This window comes from Rhinatrema bivittatum, chromosome 8 (genome assembly GCF_901001135.1).
Source record: "Rhinatrema bivittatum chromosome 8, aRhiBiv1.1, whole genome shotgun sequence".
Taxonomy (NCBI): domain Eukaryota; kingdom Metazoa; phylum Chordata; class Amphibia; order Gymnophiona; family Rhinatrematidae; genus Rhinatrema; species Rhinatrema bivittatum.
This window is the reverse complement of record NC_042622.1, coordinates 154,281,421-154,303,954: the sequence shown is the minus strand read 5'-3', so window position 1 is coordinate 154,303,954 and position 22,534 is coordinate 154,281,421. Positions and strand designations below refer to the sequence as shown.

General features: G+C 49.2%; 1 protein-coding gene across 5 annotated transcripts in view; it reads left to right on the top strand.

The window, feature by feature from the left end:
* Positions 1-17,158, top strand: part of BBS1 (Bardet-Biedl syndrome 1) — a 77,195-nt gene extending 60,037 nt beyond the window's left edge. For all 5 annotated transcript variants that reach the window (XM_029612047.1, XM_029612048.1, XM_029612049.1 and 2 more), the window contains exons 16-18: positions 13,722-13,856; positions 14,235-14,321; positions 16,266-17,158. In XM_029612047.1, coding sequence (XP_029467907.1) covers positions 13,722-13,856; positions 14,235-14,321; positions 16,266-16,352 — 309 coding nt within the window. In that variant the 3' untranslated portion in view covers positions 16,353-17,158. The remainder of the gene's footprint in view (positions 1-13,721; positions 13,857-14,234; positions 14,322-16,265) is intronic.
* The last annotated feature ends 5,376 nt before the right edge of the window (positions 17,159-22,534 follow it).

The following is a 22,534-nucleotide window of genomic DNA, read 5'->3' as shown; positions in this document are numbered from 1 at the left end:
GCTTCCGGAGGATGCGCTGGACCTTCTCAAGTTTCCCAAGGTGGATTCGGCGGTTTCGGCGGTAACGAAAAGATCTACTATCCCGGTTACGGGTGCTACAGCCCTTCGGGACCTTCAGGACAGGAAGCTGGAAGTACAGCTCAAAAAGATTTTTGAGGTTTCAGCGCTAGGAATTCGGGCCGCCATGTGTACGAATTTCGCTTTGAGAGCGGGCTTACGCTGGGCTCAGGTCCTTCAAGCCAATGCGGACCTTTCGGCAGACGAGGCAGCGCAAGCGGATAAGTTGGAAGCGGTAATAGCATATGGCGCAGATGCACTCCACGATCTACTGCGCACTTCGTCTAGATCCATGGTGGCGTCGGTCTCGGCTCGCCGCCTCCTGTGGCTACGCAACTGGGCGGCGGATGGCTCTTCAAAGGCTCACCTCGGGGCGCTGCCATTCAAGGGTAAATTGCTGTTCGGCAAGGAATTAGATGACTTGATGGCTTCCCTGGGGGAAAATAGGGCTCTCAGGTTGCCCGAAGATAGATCCAGGTCGCGGCCTTCCTTTTCAGCCAGGTCCCGCTTTCGTGGGCCCAGGAGGGCGCGGCCTCAAAGGTCGTCGGGGCACTCGTTCAGGTCTTCCTCCTCCCGTACCCCACAGTGGCAGCAGCAGCAGCAGCAGTCCTTTCGTGGGAGGCGTTTTGGTAGACCAGGGGGTGCCCTGGCCATCACGGCGCCCAAGTCTTCACAATGAAAGAGGGTCGGCCCTTCTCCCGCAGCAGCCTCGGCACGCTGTTCCCAACGTCGGGGCGCGGTTGCTGTCGTTTTACGAGAGATGGGCCGGAATAACGTCGGACCAGTGGGTCCTCACCGTGATAAGACACGGCTACGCATTAGATTTTGCTCGCATTCCAGTGGACAAGTTCCTGGTCTCACCCTGCAAGGCTCCCGAGAAGAAGGCGGCGGTGCTAGACACCATCCGCCGCTTAGAGGACTTGGGAGCCATCTCCCCCGTTCCTGTCAGCCAACAAGGAAAGGGCCGTTACTCCATTTACTTCATCGTTCCAAAGAAGGACGGCACGTCCCGACCAATTCTGGATCTCAAAGGGGTGAACCGATGCCTACGCGTTCCTCGCTTCAAAATGGAGACCATCCGGTCCGTCATCGCCGCGGTCCGGCCAGGCGAGTTCCTGGCCTCCCTGGACCTCACGGAAGCGTATCTTCACATAGGTATCCAGCCGTCATTCCAACGCTTCCTCAGATTCTGCATTCTGGGTCGGCATTACCAGTTTCGGGCGCTCCCTTTTGGGCTCGCAACGGCCCCTCGTATTTTCACGAAGGTGATGGTCGTGGTGGCGGCGCAACTGCGCCGAGAAGGTCTCCATGTCCATCCGTACCTGGACGACTGGTTGATTCGGGCGAAATCCGAGGATCAGTGTCGGATGGCGGTGGCCAGGGTCCTCCATCTGTTGCAGTCCCTGGGATGGGTGGTCAACTTCAGCAAGAGTCATCTGACACCAACGCAGACCCTGGAATATCTGGGAGCTCTTTTCGACACAAAGCAGGGCAAGGTGTTTCTTTCCCTCGAACGGATGGTCAAACTGCAAACTCAGGTACAACGCTTGTTGTCTCTCCGCCAACCACGAGTCTGCGACTACCTTACGGTCCTAGGGTCTATGGCTTCCACGCTGGCGCTGGTGCCATGGGCGTTCGCTCATCTGCGACCTTTACAGTCATCCTTGCTTTCCCGCTGGAAGCCGGTCTCGGAGGATTTCCACTTACCACTTCCTCTAGCGGGACACGCGAGATCCAGCCTGCGTTGGTGGCTGGACCCCAGTCACCTTTCCGCCGGAGTCTCCCTCCTGGTGCCCAGTTGGACAGTGGTGACCACGGATGCCAGCCTCTCCGGTTGGGGAGCGGTCTGCCTAGGGAGCTCAGTTCAAGGCCTATGGTCGGTGTCGCAAGCCCAGTGGTCTATCAATCGCCTAGAGACCAGAGCGGTCCGTCTGGCCCTGCAGGCTTTTCTACCATTGCTGAGGGGAAAGGCGGTCCGAGTGTTGTCGGACAATGCGACCACCGTGGCATACATCAACCGGCAGGGGGGGACCCGGAGCCCCCAGGTGGCGGAGGAAGCTCAGCGCTTGATGGCCTGGTCGGAGCTACATCTCAGCAACCTCGCAGCGTCTCACATTGCGGGAGTCGACAACGTGCAGGCGGACTATCTCAGCCGTCATCGTCTAGATCCCGGAGAGTGGGAGCTGGGGGACGAAGCTTTTCTTCTCATTTGCGAAATGTGGGGAGTACCCCACATGGATCTGATGGCCACGTGGCACAACGCGAAGGCCCCGCGATTTTACAGTCGACGTCGAGAGCGGGGGGCAGAGGGCGTCGATGCGCTGGTGCTTCCCTGGCCGACGGATGTGCTGCTCTACGTGTTTCCCCCATGGCCGATGATCGGCAAGATTCTACGGCGCATAGAGTTGCATCCGGCCAACGTGATCTTGGTGGCACCGGAGTGGCCTCGCCGGCCGTGGTTCGCAGACCTCGTACAACTGGCAGTGGCGGCACCCCTTCGGTTCCAGGGAATGGCGGCCCTACTTCATCAGGGCCCCGTCTGTTTGGAGGATGCGGATCACTTCTGTCTCGCGGCATGGCTTTTGAGAGGAATCGACTGAAGAGAAAAGGTTATTCAGATGCGGTGGTGGCCACGCTACTGCGTTCCAGGAAGCAGTCGACGTCTTTGGCTTACGTCCGTGTCTGGGTTGTCTTTGAGGACTGGTGCGTGCAGCGCGGGGTGGACCCCACTTCGGCTTCCGTCGCTGAGGTTCTGGCGTTCCTCCAGGCGGGTCTGGCCAAAGGTCTGGCGTGCAGTTCCCTACGAGTCCAAGTGGCGGCGCTGGGGTGTTTGCGAGGTAAGTCTCTGGCGATTCACCCGGATATTGCTCGTTTCCTTCGGGGTGCTAAACACCTTCGCCCCCCGTTACGTCTGCCTTGTCCGGCTTGGAACCTCAATTGGGTTCTCTCCGCTCTATGCATGGCGCCGTTTGAGCCCTTGAAACGCGCGACTCTTAAGGATCTCACTTTAAAAACGGCATTCTTAGTGGCGATTGCCTCGGCACGGCGTGTTTCCGAGTTACAGGCCCTGTCCTGTAGGGAACCCTTCTTGCGTATCTCTGAATCGGGGGTTTCCTTACGGACGGTCCCTTCCTTTCTACCGAAAGTGGTCTCGTCCTTTCACGTTAATCAATCGGTGGAGTTGCCCGCCTTTGCGTGCGGAGACTCCTCTACTACTGAAGAGAGGGAGTTACGGAAGCTTGACGTGCGGAGATCCCTTCTCCGATATCTGGAGGTCACTAATCCGTTTCGGGTCACAGATCATCTGTTTGTCCTGTTTTCTGGACCAAAGAAAGGAGCTGCAGCGTCCCGCACAACGATTGCTCGTTGGCTCAAGGAGGCCATTGGTTCGGCTTACTTGGTGCGGGGCAAACCTCTTCCCGTGGGGCTGCGGGCTCACTCGACTCGTTCTCAAGCAGCGTCTTGGGCGGAAGCTTCTCAGGTGTCGCCTCAAGAGATTTGTAGGGCGGCCACCTGGAAGTCGTTGCATACTTTTATCCGGCATTACCGGCTGGATGTCCGGGCTACCGATTCTGGGGGTTTTGGAGAGAGGGTACTCCGAGCGGGACTCTCTGCTTCCCACCCTCAGTAGGTTGCTCTGGTACATCCCAGGTGTCCTGGACTGATCCTGGTACGTACAGGGAAAGGAAAATTAGTTTCTTACCTGATAATTTTCGTTCCTGTAGTACCAAGGATCAGTCCAGGATCCCGCCCGCAGTGCTGCGCTGAAGTAATGGAGAGTCCGCTCTGTGTTTTTTGATTTGCTCTGTTCCGCTTGTTCGCTCTCTCGGTTGGAGAGTCCGTTTCCAGAAGGGGTGTTTCTTTCCCCGTTAGTTAGCGGTATCTAGTTTGGTTTACTTCTCTGGTTGTGTTCTACTTTGACATTCCGTAAGACTGAGGGGCTGTGACTGGCACAGGGGCATATATGGCTCCGCCCACAAGTTTTAGTCTGTCTCCATCTACTGGTGCGGAGTCACAACCCAGGTGTCCTGGACTGATCCTTGGTACTACAGGAACGAAAATTATCAGGTAAGAAACTAATTTTCCTTTATATCAGCAGCCACATCTACCCAATTTGGTTGTAGTTATCTTCACAGAAACCAACCAACCACAGTCCCTGTCTTAGTATTTGGTGTTCATCTTTTCCCTTTCCTATAACCTAATGAAAGGACTGACCCTCAACTGTGCTGTCTACTCTGTTTAACCTAATTAACTCTCAGATTCTCATGACACACTAAAAGGTAGCTTTTAAACACAGCACCACCTTTCTAGCATTTTAGAGTTTCCAACATTGCCCAGCTCAGTTTAAACTGCACTTTTACTTTGTTCATTTGCCCTACTCCCAACACAGGTTCTATATTGAAATAATTTCTCTGTCTCACACTCAGTGCTAAAAAAGCCCTGATTCAGTGATAGAATAAAGTCTCTCTTAATAGCAAACAACGGGGACTTTGCTTAAATGCTGACACCGTTCATAAATTTGGCTCTGGCTCATCAGCATAGGGTTCCTCCCTAGCAGCTCAGCAATCAGTATCTCCCCAGCTCTAGGGCCACAGCCTCATTTAGTGCTCCCTACCCTCAATTTGGAAACCCCCACACAGACCGGGTTTCGCCACAAGGGCTGCGTTGGGAGGGACTGAACCCAAAGCTAATAACATGGCGTCGAATTGAGTTCCTTGTGTACCTGTTGGCCCAGGCAATTCAGCCCGTTCTGTCTTTCTGTTTGCATGAGCTTGCAGCTGTTTTAATTGAATATTTCATCGACACCATGTTATTAGCTTTGGGCTTCAGTTACTCCCGACACAGCCCCTGTGGCGAAACACGGTCCGTGTCGGGGGAGCGAGATCTACACATCTTTGAATAAAGTATCTGGAAATATCTCTCACTGATTATGTCTTGATTCCTATGACTTCTACAAGGATCCTATAACTTTTGGCACTATATATGGTTTGGAACATACACCTGACATTAGGAAAGTACCCTTTTTGTTGGATTGAGGAGTTTGTTTCCTCTCTGGCTGAATACAATACAAAAAAAAAAAGGAGGAGAGCGAGAGGAGCTGCAGTTAGCAGGGGGTCCTTGGCTAGGAGATCAGTGACAGGGTCCAGATTGTCCTGTGGCGCAGGATGAGAGCTGGCGAATAGCCTTGGAGCTCGGCAGCGAGGCGAGTTTATGAGGAGCTGCAGGAGCCCGTTTATCTGAATCGTGTTGTGTGGTCAACACAACACGATTCAGATAAACACAATGTGAGAAAAAAATATCCCGGTGGTGGGGGCTGTCATGGCAGAATTTTGCCGTCAGGACTGTGCTGGTCGTGTACCAGGGGGTGGGTGAGGGTGTTCCCGAGAGCTGCTGACTGGTGGGGGAAAATAATATATTGGCTCCTGAGAATGATGTTTCTGGTGGAGGGGGGAGGAGCTGATAAAACTGTCAGATGTGGCTGTTTCAGAGGATTCTCCAGGCAGTGATGTGGAAGGCAGGGCAGCCTGCATGGAGCCTCCACGGCTGTCACCTGCAGAGAAGGAGTCCTTGTCTCTGTGAGAAGAGCCTGGGGCAGGCTTGGGAGCACGTGAGGATGATCCTTCTTGGGGGAGCCCTTTTCCCAGAGCTTGTGGTGTTAATTCATTGGGCTTATTTAAATAGTCACAGCGCTGGAACAAAGAAATCTCTGCCCTTAGATGTTTCCTCTAGCCCCTCTCCGGCTGTCCCTTCCCAGGCTAGGAGGGAACTGGATCTGCATTGGGATGTTAGATTGGTAGGTTTAGCGGATGGCTCCTTGAGGGAATTTGTGTCTGGAGAGGGTTTGGAGAGCGATTCTGAAGGAGGCTTGAAGAGGGTGAGATACCTGTAGTTAGAGGGAGATGATCCCAAGGTGGTTCACTTATTTAAAAGTGAGAAACTACTGGTGATGATTACACAGGCTCTGGCAAAGCTGGGAATTAAGGAACAGCTGGTAGAACCAGTGCACATGCTGTCTCGCACACATGCTTACACGCAGGCTTATTCTCACACCCATTACATGCAAGCTTCATCTCTCTCACTCACACACACTTACATGCAAGCTCCTTCTCTCTTACACACACCCACAATCATGCTCACATTCAGGCTCCTCCTCTCTCTCTCTCACACACACACACAAACACATAAACACATATACAAGCTCTTTCTCTTTCATTCTCACTCACACACACACACACTCACGCTAACACACTGCCTCCTCACTTTTACTCACACACACAAATGCTCACACTCAGACTCATCTCTTTTGTACACAAAAACTCCTCTCATTCTCACATACAGGTTCCTTTTCTCTCACTCTCACACAGGCTTCTTCTCTCTCACTCTGTCACACATGCTAACAGACAGGGTCCTTCTCTCTCACTTTCGCACACATGCTCAAACACAGGCTTCTTTTCTCTCACGCTCACACACAGGCTCCTTCTCGCTCATTCTCACTCATAAAGGCTCCTCTCTCACTGTCACACATGCTCAGATGTAGGTTCCTTTTATCTTTCTCACACACTCTCGGACACAGGCTCCTTCTCTCTCATTCTTGCGCCCAGCCTCTTTCTCACTCATTTACAATTGCTCACAGTGGGGGGTACCTTGCCTGGACTTGATGGCGACTCAGAGAAATGCCAAGGCGGCTTGGTTCTTCAGTCACAGAAGGGAACATGGGGGGGAAGGAGTCGACGCTCTGGTCCTCCTGTGGCCTTGTGACATTCTCCTGTACGTCTTTCCTTCATGGCTGTTAGTGGGCAAGGTATTGCGAAGGATAGAAAGGCACTCTGCCTCCGTCGTTCTCGTGGCACCAGTGTGGCCCCGGCGGCAGTGGTTTGCGAACCTGATCAATTTAGCGGTGGATGGTCCTCTTCGGCTCGGTCATCTAACGAATCTTCTGCAGCAGGGTCCAGTATTTTTCAATCAGGCGGATCGCTTTTGTCTTGCGGCTTGGCTTATGAAAGGCGACAGTTGAGGAAGAAGGGGTATACAGATTCTGTTATTCCCACCTTATTGCGGGCACGGAAGATGTCTACATCGCTCACCTATGTTCGAGTCTGGAAAGTTTTCGATTCTTGGTGTGGCGGGTTGAATGTGTTCCCGCATCACGCTTCCATTGTCCATATTCTAGCATTCATGCAGGAGGGCCTGAAGAAAGGTTTGGCATGCAGCTCCCTCAGGGTTCAGGTAGCGACCCTAGGATGTTTGCGGGGCAAGATTGACGGAACGTCCCTGGCGTCGCATCCAGATGTGGCGCATTTCCTGAGGGGAGCGAAGTATATGAATCCTCCGATTCGTCCGGTATGTCCTTCTTGGAGTTTAAATCTGGTGCTCCGGGGCTTATGTGGTCTTCCTTTTGAGCCTGTGAAATGGGCCACCTTGAAGGATTTGACGTTAAAGACGATCCTACTGGTGGCTATCACGTCGGCGCGGCATATCTCGGAGCTTCAAGCCTTGTCATGTAGGGATCCTTTTCTCCGGATTCCAGAGTATCTCTTCGTACGGTTCCCTCCTTTCTTCCGAAGGTCGTGTCCGAGTTTCATTTGAATCAGACTGTGGAGTTGCCGACCTTCACGGATTTGGATAGGGATTCACCTCAGGCTCGCAACTTACGACGGTTGGATGTGAGGAGGATTCTTCTGCGCTATCTGGAATTGACAAATGCATTTCATTTGTCTGATCACATCACCTGTTCATCTTATGGAGTGGTCCTAAGAAAGGCCATAGGGCCACCAAAGCCACTATTGCCCGATGATTGAAGGAAGCAATAACCTCGACGTATGTATGTCTTGGTCACGAAGTGCTGGAAGGTTTAAAAGCACATTCCATTCATTCTCAGGCGGCGTCTTGGGCAGAAAGTCACTTTGTTTCGCCGCAGGAAATTTGCAGGGCGGCTACCTGGAAATCTTTACACAATTTTGCTAAGCATTACCGTTTGGACATCCGTGCTCTGGATGGCCACTGTTTTGGCAGTAGTGTTCTTCGAGCGGGACTTTCCAGATCCCACCCCATTTAGGGCAGCTTGAGTATATCCCAGCGGTCTGGACTGATTTTGGTACATACAGGGAAAGGAAAATTGGGTTTTCACCTGCTAATTTTCATTCCTGTAGTACCATGGATCAGTCCAGACGCCTGCCCATGGCATCTGGAGAGTCCATTCATAATCATTTCTCTTTTTAGTTTGCAGAATATTTTCAGTGAGCAGCCTTTATGTTACTTATGGAAGTACTCCCTCAATGTACATAAATTCGGAAACTTAAATAGTTTTCTTCATTTCATGGTTTGATATAGCCATTGGTTCTTATGTTGAGGTTATGCTCTGTTTTCATTTTGCTATGGTATGGATTGTACTGAAGGATCACAGGTGGCACACCAGTATAAAAGGGGGTGTCTTTCAGTTTGTTCTCTGACTCCATCTGCTGGAAGAGAGACACAACCCAGCGGTCTGGACTGATCCATGGTACTACAGGAACGAAAATTAGCAGGTGAGAACCCAATTTTCCTTTGGGATGAGAGTTGCCATCTTCACCCCCTCTGTGCTGCTGTCCTGTGCAAATATACGGCTTGTACAGTAGGTCGTTCCAGCCTTGTTTTCCAGCACACATTATTATATCCCTTTGTTTCAGACTGTGTTGTGTCCCAGGCCAAAGTTTTCTCTTATCTTTCTAATTAGCAGTACAGATTCTTTGATCCAGGCTTGGCTGAGCTGTTCCAGTTGTAGGAAACAAGGAGATATGTCTTTGCAGGCACATGTGAGAGATTATCTCTCTTGCTTAAGAATACACTTGATTGAATTAGTCATACTTCCTCCATGTTAACAATCTACCTCCATATTTTGCAGGTAGCGGTTAGATCTCTATGCTCCATGCCAAATGGCCTTGAAACTGCTGATCATGTTTCTTCTCTTTTGTGGGAACGGAACATGTAACTGTGTTCATTATGTCATCCAGGAGTCTTTTCTGCATATTTGCACAAAGCAAGGGGAATAGGCTGACCATCCTTAACCTAAATGATTAAACCATACCGACTAGGCCTCATCCTAATACTCATGTCTACCTCAGCTCTGTGCTAATCCTAACAACTGAAATATCTAAATATGTATTTCTTGGAGGAAAGGAAGGGAAGGGGGGACATGATAGTGACATTCAGGCCTTAATTTGTAGACAAAAAGGAAGTGGAACTGCGGAGGGGAAGCGGAGTGGGAGGGAGCAGGATGGGCCAGTTATGACCTGGGTGAGGGAGAGGAGGAGGGGCTGGGTGTGAATTCTGTCCTACACATAAACATGTATGTGAACACAGCCAACAGCATTCACCTTGTGTCTCTTTACCCGTTCTCATCCTCTTTCATGACCTTTCAATTGTGCCAGGAAATTGCAGTTGTGGCTGCTCTCATCTCAGGGTGAACAGCTCCAACATTCTCTGTTCTGCTTTCTGTGGGGCCTTGGTTGGGAGGACGGGGTGCGGAGGGGCTAGAAATGATCGTGCCACCACCTGCTCTGCTCCATTTCTTCAGGGAGCTGGAACTGATTTACACTGCTGGCTCTACTCTGTCTCCTTAGATCATGAAAGAAAGATGGCAGAATGCTATTTTGGATTGTTCCACCAGAAATTAAGCCCAGGATTACAGACATTAAAAGAGGCTGAATAAGCACAAGTTTGAAATGTGTGAGCTCTAGTGCTTATCAAGACCAGGGTTAAAGCCTTGACGACTGGCACTATTGCTTATAAGTTTCAAACTTGTGCTAATTCAACCCCTTTGTATGTCTGCTATCCAGGGCTTAATTTCTGGCAGAACAACAAGAAGGAAAGAGCTGGATTAGGGAGCAGAGTGGCTGTTCTCTGCTCTGTCGACTCCAGGCTCACCTTCTCTCCTCCTCTTCCCTGCAGGCTGCCTGAAGTAGAGGGGATGGAGCAGAACACCCCAACTGCGCTACCTCTTGTCTGAAAAGGTTGTTCCCCTCCTCTCCCCCACCCTCCCAAATTAAACCCTGGTAACATTTAAATACATTCAAGGAATAAATGCACAGGAGGTGGGCCTCTTTCAGTGGAGAGGAGGCTGTGGAGCAAAGAGTAGTGGGATGAGTGTAAAAAAGGGTAGACCCAGGAGTAGTCTGAGCAGTGGACACATGGCGCAACTTCCTGTGGTGTTGGTGGAAACCAGGACCATATCTGAATTCAAGAAATGATGGGACAAACAGAGAGAATATCTGAGGGAGAGGAAGTTGAATGAGAAATGTGGATGGGCAGACTCAATGGGCAGTATGGTCTTTATCTGTCGTCATGTTCTATGTTTCCATACTGCCAGGGATATGACCCAACTGCCAGTCATGGTGTGATTGCCTGTAGGATATCGCTCCTTATCCAAGACAGTTTTGTCATCTTCCTCTACTGTATTCCACTCTTCTAGGTAGCTGAGCCTGCAAAATCCACTTTAATTCATATCCAGTACCTTAACCTCCCATGTCCAACCACTAGGACCCACAATACTCCAACCAGCCATTAACACCAACACTGCTGTTATTCAGACATCCAGCGTCTCAGATCCCTATGGCCTTTCCTGACAGCTCCCTGTCACCATGCTGATCCAGTCAACACAAGGATTGCATAACCTGCCAGACAGATGGCATTTCTGGTGGGACTTCTAGTTATTATTGTTTTTGCAGCCTACCAGACAGACCCAGCTACTAATGATCATACTAACATATTAATTGGTGACTGATAAAGACCAAAATGGCCTATCCAGTCTTCCCAGTTGAGATTTATCCTCTTTTGGTAGATGTATCTATACAATTCCCAAATGCAGCCCAACACCAATTTCTCTTGGGTTTTTCACCTGATCTCTCAATCCTCCTCATATCTATGCCTCACATGGACCAGTCCTCAAACTGTTGGCCTCCCGGTGCTTTCTTGGAGCCTTGGTAAAGTCATACCACTGTTGTTTTTGAGTTGTAACTGCTATTTTTGGAACCCTAATGCATTTGTGCCACTACTGTTTTGGGTTAAAACTGCTCTGCTCTGGTTATCCCAATGTATTTCATTTCCATCCTTTTGCCACTGAGGATCCCCTGTGCTTATAAAAAAATGCATGGGATAAACCAGAATAGACAAAAGAAAAGTGCAGACACTATAAGTCCTCTGTTCTGCACTTTTCTATTGTCTGCATTATATATGAAGTGTGGACTGAACTCCCTGGACGTAAACACAGAGTATCCACAATGGCAAGAAGGTGGAAAAATGAAGGAGGCAATAGTGAAACTGTTCGTGGAGGTCATAGGTTCACAGGTGCCTGCAAGCACATTTCAAAGGGAAACTCCCCGTGTTCTCAGAGCAATGCGGGACACAGTCTGGTAGGAGGTAAGTTTTTCCAAAATAAAATCACCAGTCTCCTAACACAACTGCCTCCCGACACCGCCGCCCTCCAGACATATCAACAACCTGCCTACAAAAACGTCAGCTTAAACACCTTTGAACCGTCTCTTCCATTGAGATACAAGCCATCCTGAAAAGAATGAAACCCTCGTCTCATCCTGCAGACCACATCCCCTCCAAACTACTTCTATCTATTCCAGACACAATAGCCACATCATTGACAAATATCATCAATTGCTCCCTAGCCCAAGGAACCTTCCCAGATGATCTCAAAATGGCCTCAATCTCACCGCTCCTAAAGAAACCTAACCTTGACCCGAAGGACCCCAACAACTTCCGCCCCATCGCTAACCTCCCATTCATTGCCAAGATCATGGAAAAACTAGTGAACTCTCAACTTTCAGATTTCATCGAAGACAACAATCTTCTCTTCACCCCACAACACGGCTTCCGAAAAAATCGAGGCACAGAATCCCTCCTCACCTCGTTGACAGACCTTATCTTATTGGGCCTCGACAAAGGAAACTCTTTCCTATTGATCTTATTAGACCTATCCGCAGCGTTTGACACGGTCAACCACGCCATCCTCCTAAACCAGCTGTCGTCCATAGGAATCAGCGGCACTGTCCTATCCTGGTTCAAAACCTTCCTCAACAACAGAGGCTACAAAGTTAGACTCCAAAACAAGGAATCTTCAAGATTTGACGCCGTCATAGGAGTCCCGCAAGGTTCTTCATTATCTCCGACTCTTTTCAATATTTACCTTCTTCCTCTCTGCCAACTTCTCACCGACCTCAATCTAAAGTATTTCCTATACGCAGATGATATTCAAATCATCATCCCCATCAAAGACACATACTCTAAAACTCTTGACTTCTGGGAATCATGCCACCTGAAAATCAAACAACTACTCAACAGCCTTCACCTCATCTTAAACTCCTCCAAGACAGAAATCCTACTCATCTCTCCTGAGAACAATAGCTCTAACTCTTCTCTTCCTACCAACCTACCTACCTCACAAGTTAGAGACTTAGGAGTGATAATAGACAACCGGCTAAACTTCAAAGCACATATCAACAAAACAACCAAAGACTGTTTCTATAAACTCCATGTCCTGAAAAGGAAAAGACCTCTCTTCCATGCTCAAGACTTCAGAACGATCATCCAAGCAGTCATCTTCTCAAAATTAGACTATTGCAATTCCCTATTGCTAGGTCTGCCCTCATCCTATTCCAAACCATTACAGATGGTTCAAAATTCAGCAGCCCGACTACTAACAGGCGCAAAAAAGAGAGACCACATAACTCCCATCCTGAAAGAGCTACATTGGCTACCCGTATACTTCCGTATCATGTATAAAGCCATGTGTGTCATCTTCAAAACTATACATCAACGCATCTCCCTCGATCTTCAAATCCCCCTCCAAGCATACAATTCGACAAGACCTACCAGAGAAGTTTACAGAGGCGCCCTCCAAGTTCCTCCCACGAAAACGACCAGACACATTACCCTCAGAGATCGGGCCACCTCCACAGCTGGCCCTTCTCTATGGAATTCCATTCCTACAGATCTCAGACTAGAACCATGCCTCCTAACTTTTAGGAAAGGACTTAAGACTTGGTTATTCAAGCAAGCTTTCCCAGACACAATCTAATGACACAATCCAAGGACTCAATCCAAGGACTCCCCAAAACATTCAACCATTAACAATACCATTTGTACATAGTATTTAATTAATTTAATTTGTATTTTGTCTAACTAGTTATTCTTTCCTATCTCTTCCTTCTTCTCCAAGTTCTGTGACCCTTGTTAATTGTAACTGTTTCCTTCGATCACCACAGTTTTAGTTTGATGTGTTTAATGCACCCCGTTTCATGTAAACCAGCAAGATATGTCCTCATGATTGCCGGTATATAAAAACCTTAAATAAATAAATAAATAAATAAATAAATAAATTAAAATATCCTCATGGCTTGGCTTGACTGGGGGAGGGCTTCGGGGTGGGGAGACTTATAGGAGCTGGGGCAGTCAGGGGGGAGGAGGGCTGTGATCTCTAGTTATATTTATATTATTTAAATAGTGCCGTCAGGGCAAGCAGCTGATGGTGTCTCCTCCTCACAGAGCTTACAGTCTGAACTTAAGCATGGGAAAGTTAAGTGACTTGCCAAAAAATTAGCGGTCTTTTGGAGTCGAATGTGGAATTGGAACAGAGAGATCTTCGTATTAAGGGTATCTTTTTTTTCTTTCACCTCCAGGTTCAGGGCATCGGCCCCAAGTTCAAACTGATCCTGAACATCCAAAACACCTCAGTCAGTCGACCCTCAATTCACCTGCTCATCAGCTTTCTGTATGATGAGCACCTCTACGCTATGAAGAAAGCTTTTTTTAAGGTTCAGTATGTGCTCCAGCTTATGGTGATGGATTCTGCTGTTATTGTCTGTAAATTCAAATTATCGCTGTTTATTGCCCCTCTGCCTCCTTGGTGGTTTCTGAATCTGTTTATTGCTGCTGCTTTTCCCTTATCTGCCTCTCTCCCCTCTGCAGTTCCTGTATCTTTAGTTTATTGCCCCTGCTTTTCTCCTGTCTGCCCCTCTTTTCTCCCCTCAGCAGTTCTTGTATCTCTGTTTATTTCCTCTGCATATTAATTTAACAGAAAAGGGTCCCATTGCAGTAGTGTGTGCATAGTATGGGATTATTTCCTTATGAAATGTCCTCTCGGTCTCTTTTCTACTGTCTCCTCCTCTTACAGCCTCTGCCCCTTCTTGCAGGTCCCCCTGCTGGTTCCAGGGCTGAATTATCCCATTGAAACCTTTGTGGACTGCCTGAGTGACAAGAGCATCTCTGACATCATCAAGGTTGGTTGCTGTATGGACGAGGTTTTTCATGGATGTCCCACTTCTTATTAAAAGTAACAGTCTTGTGAAGATTCAGAGCCTTTTCAGTACCTTCACAGGCAGACTGGCCAGGGTTAAAACTATAAGAAGTACTGAGGCTGGTGCATCTCACTAAACAAGAGGTGGTTTCACTTAATACAAGGCAATGTGCTGCTACATTAAATGTACGTGTGGTGGTACTCTTATAGTATAAGAGGCACCAGCCACAGCACATCGTAACTTTGGTATAAAGGACTCGTCAATTTTTTTTTAAGACTGTTAATTTTTTTCCCAACGTGCCGCACTGGTTTTCACCTGTGCACTGTGAAACTTTTAGGAATTGGATGGGGGGGAGGGGAGGGGAGGGGATGAAATGTGCATGTCAGAAAGCAGAGCAGTTTGATTGGCTGAGTGCTCCTTACGTTCTTTATAGCAGAAAGAACACTAACTCCACCACAGTGGTTGGCAGATCCTGAGCTTAAAATTGAGGAGCAAGGAGATAAAGTGGCGAATCACCCATAATCTCACATACACAGTCAGGGGCCGATGCAATAAGACACGCATTAAAACAGGCGCTCGTATTGAGCGTCTGTTTTCCTAATGCGCGCAGCCATAGCTCCTTGGCACCCAATGCAATATTTAAATGAGCTGCTGTGGTAAAAAGGAGACGCTAGAGTAGAATTGTGAGTCCCTAGCACTCAAATGCATCGGGCGCCCAGAATTGCAAGGAGCGCTCAATAAGAGCATCCGTTTTATCCCGTTTCAGGTCACATAATGCAATGGCTTGATGAAAAAAGAAAATTCTGGACACACAATGGGGCAGATTTTCAAAGGGGTACGCGCATAACATACGCGTGTACCTCCCGAAAACCTGCCCCAAGTTCCCCCTGTGCGCGCCAAGCCTATGTTGAATAGGCTCGGCGGCGCATGCAAGCCCTGGGACACGCGTAAGTCCTGGGGCTTTCCTGGGGGGGGGGGGTGTTGGGGAACGTGTCACGGTGACGTGTCATTCGGTGGCGGGGCCGCGGCCGAGGCCTCCGAAACAGCTCCCGGGCCGGGGAATCGTGCAGCTGGCGTGCGCGAGTTACGCCTGCCTCTGGCAGGCGTAACTTTTAAAACAAAGGTGGGGGGGTTAGATAGGGCTTGGGGGGGTGAGTTAGGTAGGGGAAGGGAGGGGAAGGTGCGGGGGGTTGGAGGGAACGGAGGCAGGCTGTGCAGCTCGGCGTGCGCAGGCTGCCGATTTTGGGCAGCCTTGCTTGCACGCGCCGACCCCAGATTTTAAAGGATACGCACGGCTACGCGCGTATCTATTGAAATCCCGCGTACTCTTGTTTGCGCCTGGTGCGCGGGCGTACTTTTATAAAATCTACCCCTATATGCACGCACAATAGTAAGGCACAAAATCGGCCTGGAGCGTGGCTGTTGTGCATTAAACCATTATTCTTAAACACCGCAAGCAGTACATTTTAGTATCGCAACAATACTAAGTAAGAGGTACCACAGGGGACAGTATTTTTTAAATTTCTCTTGAGCCCTTGACTTGCGGATTGACTTAATGCCAGCTCAATGACTGGAGTTAAATTTGCCGTGTTAAAAAATGTGCGTTGGATGCCCAGCTATTTTCTGCACTGGGGGGGGGGTAATATATAATAGCCTCGTCTACATTGAATTCACACGTGATGCGTGCTATCGGCTACATGTTGTTTGGGCATGCATTTTGGATGTGCTGATCTCCCTATTGCATTGGGTGCTAGTCTAGCACGTCCAAAACATACGTCCAACCACGTGTAAATCTGTGCGCTAGGCTTTCTTGCGTTGGCCTGTCAGTGAGCCGGGGAGATAGACTCACCCCGAGGTCATTCAGAGAGTCAGTCCTGACCTCCCCTTCATTGATTTAGCTTTGGTGTCTCTGTTCTCTCGTTGTAGGTGTTTGTGCTGAAGGAAGGGAAGAGTGCTCCTCTACTGACAGCCCACATCAACATGCCAGTGAGCGAAGGCCTCGTTGCGTCATGATGCAAGAAATGAATCAAAAGGCATGTCTTCTCCGGTACCAGCACCCTCCAGCTCTTGGAAGCAGGCAGTTAGAACCCAGCAGGCATTAGGCCACAAATACAGCAGGTCCCATGCCCCCCATTTATCAAGAGCACTTTAATATTACTGCAGCCAAGGAAAACTCTAATTTCCTAGAAAGTATCTCATTTTACAATTCTTCTTTTCCTGCCCACTTGCCAGATCAGTGGCTTTAATTAGACTCTACCTGGTCTGTTTTGGTCATTAAGTCAAAACCCGTGCTTGGTTTGAGGGCTGTCTATATAACGGAACTGCCTCTCACCTCTGGGCTGGCAAGGTAGCCCAAAACTGTACAATCCACTGAGGGAAGGGTGAGGGAATGGGGGTACTGTATGGCCCCAGGTCCTGCCCCTACCTCTGTCCCCCATAACTCAGGGAAGGTGGATGGAGGTCTAAGGTCATTCTCCAAATGGGAATCCCTCAAACCCTCTGTGCAAGCTTGAAGAGGAATTTTTAGCAGTACCTCAAATAGTCCTGGTGCTGCATTTTCAAAGGCCAAGAACAGATGACTATTTCCTGTGGGGATTTTAATGTAAGCCAGCACAGGGTGGCAGATTTAGTGGGAGTCTAGTGATGTCACAGGGGTGCTTTGTGGTACAAGTGAGACGGACTTAAATGCTGGCCATGATTATTTTTGACATGAAGTTTCCACAGGGCTTTCTTGGACGAGGGATATTTTAAACCATAAGCAACCAATTCCTGCATTGTTCCACTTGTTGGCATAGAAATAAAGCTTTCTTCCTATCTTAGTGTCTTGAACTCTGTCTGCCTCTTTCCATGGCTTTGATTGTATTGTTTTGCGTCAGGCAGCTTGTCCTCCTCCTGCTGGGACTCTGCCAGGCTGTGAGAGGGAAGAAGTCATGCGACCACCCAGCTTCAAGTCTTAAGGAACAAGGCAGGGAGGCCTGCTGTGGTATTTTCTTCCTTTTCCTGGCTCCTGCATACATACAGTAGTGCTAGAAAAGGAGAAATTAATTCTTGATAATTGAGTGCAGCCAGACCATTCCAGATGGCATGGGTTTAGGCCTTTCCAATAAGGTGAAGGGGTGCTCAAAAGAAGTTTTTAAATTGCAGAAATAAAACTTTATTAACAGTTTAAGGATGGCACTGTAGTTCAAGAGAGCTCTTTCATGGCCCCCTGACACGGAACTGTGTTTCAACAAGTTCCATCGGGAGGGACCTTGGGGTTTATGCCTCCCAACCAGCAAATGGAAACCGAGACTAACCGGCTTGTTGACGTCACCCTCTTTATGTTCCCATACTGACCTCAGCCTGCCAGTATTCTATGTAACTAGCTAAGGTCAACATTTTTAATATACTAACAGGTAAATTTTTCAAAAGGTTACTTGTGCAAAAATGCCCACATAACGCATGCTTGTGGGCCGGGCACGAGTAACATGAATTTTAAAAAACCACAAAGTATGTGTGTAAGGGGTGGGGCCTAGACTTATGTGCATAACTCCGTATTTTAGAAAGGTTGACCATGGCACACGTCGGCTGGTTAATCACATAACTTTACTGCTGCTCCTGATGAGAGGAGCAAGTCTGTAGAGCTCGAGTTTTAGGGCTTACAGGACAGGGTGAGGGGTCCGAGTTATCTAGGAAGTGTGTAGGATGAAGAATCAGAGGAGTCTGGAAAACCTTGATAGTGACTGGGCAAACTGGTTGGCTAATTTGAAAAACTGGGAATGTCCTGCGAGCATGTTTTAAAATCCACCTACATACACATGTTAAAGCCAGCAAAGTCCGATAGAACATAAAAACATAAGAAATTGCCATGTTGGGTCAGACCAAGGGTCCATCAAGCCCAGCATCCTGTTTCCAACAGAGGCCAAAACCAGGCCACAAGAACCTGGCAATTACTCAAACACTAAGAAGATCCCATGCTACTGATGCAATTAATAGCAGTGGCTATTCCCTAAGTAAAATTGATTAATAGCCATTAATGGACTTCTCCTCCAAGAACTTATCCAAACCTTTTTTGAACCCAGCTACACTAACTGCACTAACCAAATCCTTTGGCAACAAACTCCAGAGCTTTATTGTGCATTGAGTGAAAAAGAATTTTCTCCGATTAGTCTTAAATGTGCTACTTGCTAACTTCATGGAATGCCCCCTAGTCCTTCTATTATTCGAAAGTGAAAATAACCGAGTCACATCTACTCGTTCAAGACCTCTCATGATCTTAAAGACCTCTATCATATCCCCCCTCAGCCGTCTCTTCTCCAAGCTGAACAGCCCTAATCTCTTCAGCCTTTCCTCATAGGGAAGCTGTTCCATCCCCTTTATCATTTTGGTTGCCCTTCTCTGTACCTTCTCCATCGCAACTATATCTTTTTTGAGATGCGGCGACCACAGTATTCAAGATGCGGTCTCACCATGGAGCGATATAGAGGCATTATGACATTTTCCGTTCTATTAACCATTCCCTTCCTAATAATTCCTAACATTCTGTTTGCTTTTTTGACTGCTGCAGCACACAGAGCTGAGGATTTTAAAGTATTATCCACTATGATGCCTAGATCTTTTTCCTGGGTGGTAGCTCCTAATATAGAACCTAACATCGTGTAACTACAGCAACGGTTATTTTTCCCTATATGCAACACCTTGCACTTGTCCACATTAAATTTCATCTGCCATTTGGATGCCCAATCTTCAAGTCTTGCAAGAAGATACGTAAAGTAGGTTGCTCAAGTTACCACTTAAATTTAGGAACATGCTGAGATGCAGCAGGCGTATTTTAAATAGTAAGGGGTAGATTTTAAAAGAAGCGCGATCAGCCTACTTTTGCTTGCGCATCAGACTCAAGCAAAAGTACGCTGGATTTTAGTAGATACGCGCGGAGCCGCGCGTATCCACTAAAATCCTGGATCGGCGCGCGCAAGGCTATCGATTTTGTATAGCCTGCGCGCGCCAAGCCGCGCTGCCTCCCCCCGTTCCCTCCAAGGCCGCTCCGAAATCGGAGCGGCCTCGGAGGGAACTTTCCTTTGCCCTCCCCTCACCTTACCCTCCCTTCCCCTACCTAACCCACCCACCCGGCCCTGTCTACACCCCCCCCTTACCTTTGTCGGGGGATTTACGCCTCCCGGAGGGAGACGTAAATCCCCGCGCGCCAGCGGGCCTGCTGCGCGCCGGGCCGCGACCTGGGGGCGGGTACGGAGGGCGCGGCCACGCCCCCGGGCCGTAGCCACGCCCCGTACCCGCCCCCAAAACGCTGCCGACACGCCCCCGAAACGCTGCGACGACCGGGCCCGCCCCCCGACACGCCCCCGACTCGCCCCCCTCCGAAAACCCCGGGACGTACGCGAGTCCCGGGGTCTGCGCGCGCCGGTAGGCCTATGTAAAATAGGCTTACCGGCGCGCAGGGCCCTGCTCGCCTAAATCCGCCCGGTTTTGGGCGGATTTAGGCGAGCAGGGCTCTGAAAATCTACCCCTAAGCGCGCAAGGGTGCACACAATATAAAATTCCAGCGCATATATGCGCACGCGTTCCTTTTAAAGTTACCCCTTTATACCTTTTCCAAGTTCCCTGTTCCAGCGCCCTGAGGAATACTAGCCCAGTCGGGCGCCATCTTCTACTCACTACCGCCACCTCTGGTGGCTTCACAAACTGTCTCTGTCCCTTCAGAGATACAGTCTCCAGAACTGAACACAGTACTCCAGGTGAGGCCTCACCAAGGACCTGTAAAAGGGGATTATCACTTCCCTTTTCTTACTCGATATTCCTCTCTCTATGCAGCCCAGCATTCTTCTGGCTTTAGCTATCGCCTTGTCACATTGTTTCGCCAACTTCAGATCATTAGAGACTATCACCCCAAGGTCTCTCTCCTGCTACGTACATATCAGCCCTTCTTCCCCATCAAATACAATTCTTTCGGATTTCCACACCCCATATGCATAAAGACTACTGTACCATCGGCTGCTCCAGTTCATTTCTCTGGAGAGATTCAAAGGACTAGAGGTTTTCTAAATCAGTGCTGCATGCATTTTGCATTACAGCCTTCTCACTTCCCCACGGCCTATGCCAAGACTACTTTATTTTATCTTATCTTGATGGAAGGGCCTTGTCTTGGGCCTCAACGCTGTGGGAACGTAAGGATCCAATTCTGCAGGATATTGACGGATTTTTGGATTTGTTTAAGTTCGTTTTTGATGATCCTGCTCGAGTGACTGATGCTGGTTCTACTCTGGTGGACCTGAAGCAAGGCAACCAACCACTGGCTGATTTTGCAATAGAGTTTAAGACTCTCGCTAAGGAACTATACTGGGATTCCAAATGCCTGAAAACCCTCTTCTTCAGAGGTCTGGATACCCACTTGAAAGACGAGCTGGCCGCTCGTGAGACACCTGACTCGCTGGATGAACTAGTGGCTTTGGCTACTAGAATTGACCACCGGCTCCATGATAAGGTGAAAGAACTCAAGTCTACCACTAGACCGGTTCAGAAGGAGGTTCGTGCTAAACCTGCACTCCAGATAGTTCCAGCAATACCTCTCGCCAGTGGAGAAGAACCAATGCAACTTGGTCGCAGTCACCTGACTTCAAAAGAGAGAAGACTTCGGAAGAGGCATGGCCTGTGTATGTATTGTGGACAGACTGGTCATGATGTCCCAACATGCCCAATTCATCCGGGAAATGGATGGGCCTAAGTCCTGTGGGAGGACTGTTCTTAGGCCTTACCATGACCACTCCTCCGCTCTCTCTCCCAGTCTCCGTGATCTGCGGACCGTCCGAAGTTCAAACTCTTGCCCTGGTGGATTCAGGGGCAGGAGGCAACTTCATACTTCGACGCCTAGTGGAACATTTGAGGATTCCCCTCACCACTTTGGAAGTTCCACTGCTCTTATCATCTATCCATGGAGAGCCTTTGCCGGGTGACGTGACCTGGCGTACCGAACTGGTAACCCTTCGCACCGGAGCCCTCCATAGTGAATTAATCTCCTTCTTTGTGTTAGAGAAGGCTATGCACCCTATCATTCTGGGGTTACCTGGTTGCAGTCGCATCAGCCTCAATTTGACTGGGCCACCTTAGAACTCTCCCGCTGGGGCCCAGGTTGTCATGGCAAATGCCTTAAGGGGGTTCCTCCTGTCCTCTGCATGCCTACAACTCCAGTGATGGCAGGACTGCCGCCTCAATACGCAACATACAGTGATGTGTTCTCCAAAGAAGCTGCTGATATCCTCCCTCCACACAGATCCTACGACTGTGCTATAAGGCTGAAACCTAACACTGAACCTCCTAAAGGACATGTCTAGCCACTCTCTGCTATTGAGAACAAGGCAATGTCAGAGAACATTGAGGAGAATTTACAGGAGGGATTCATTAGACCATCAAAGTCTCCAGCTGGCGCAGGTTTCTTCTTCGTGGGGAAGAAGGACGGTACCTTGCGTCTTTGTATCGACTATCGAGGTCTGAATGAGATCACGATCAAAGACCGATATCCCCTGCCTTTAATCTCAGAGCTGTTCGACCGGCTTCAAGGTGCCAAAATATTCTCGAAACTTGACCTGAAGGGGTCTAAAACTTAGTTCGCATTCGTAGTGGCGATGAATGGAAAACAGCCTCCAACACTCGAGATGGTCATTTCGAGTACTTAGTAATGCCCTTCAGCCTGTGCAACGCACCCGCCATGTTCCAGAACATGATGAACGACATCTTGCTGGACCTGTTGTACAAGAGTGTCGTGGTGTACCTCGATGATATCCTGATATTTTCTCAGGACCTGTCTACCCATCTAGAGGACGTCAAACAAGTACTACGAAGACTACGAGAACATCGGCTGTACACCAAGCTATCCAAGTGCGAATTCCAGATGGATCCCCAAAAACTAGAGAGTTGTTGCGGAGCGCTCGGAGAGCGATCCCACTTCCTGAAAGAGGTGTGTCCTTGGGCCGCGGCTCGACCCCAGAGGATTCCGAAGAGGGCCGCGGGAGGCGTGGCATGCCCGAGCATGGGTAGGACGGAAGCAAGACTGGAGTGATGACCAGGCGACAGGCCCTCCTCCGGGCCTGCACGCTTTGGAAGACCCAACAACGCAATGTTGGTCTTGTGAACAGTCCTCCGACCGTTCCCAGCCCTTTCGGACCTGCCGCAGGGTACGGCACAAAGCGGCAGGCCGGACAGAG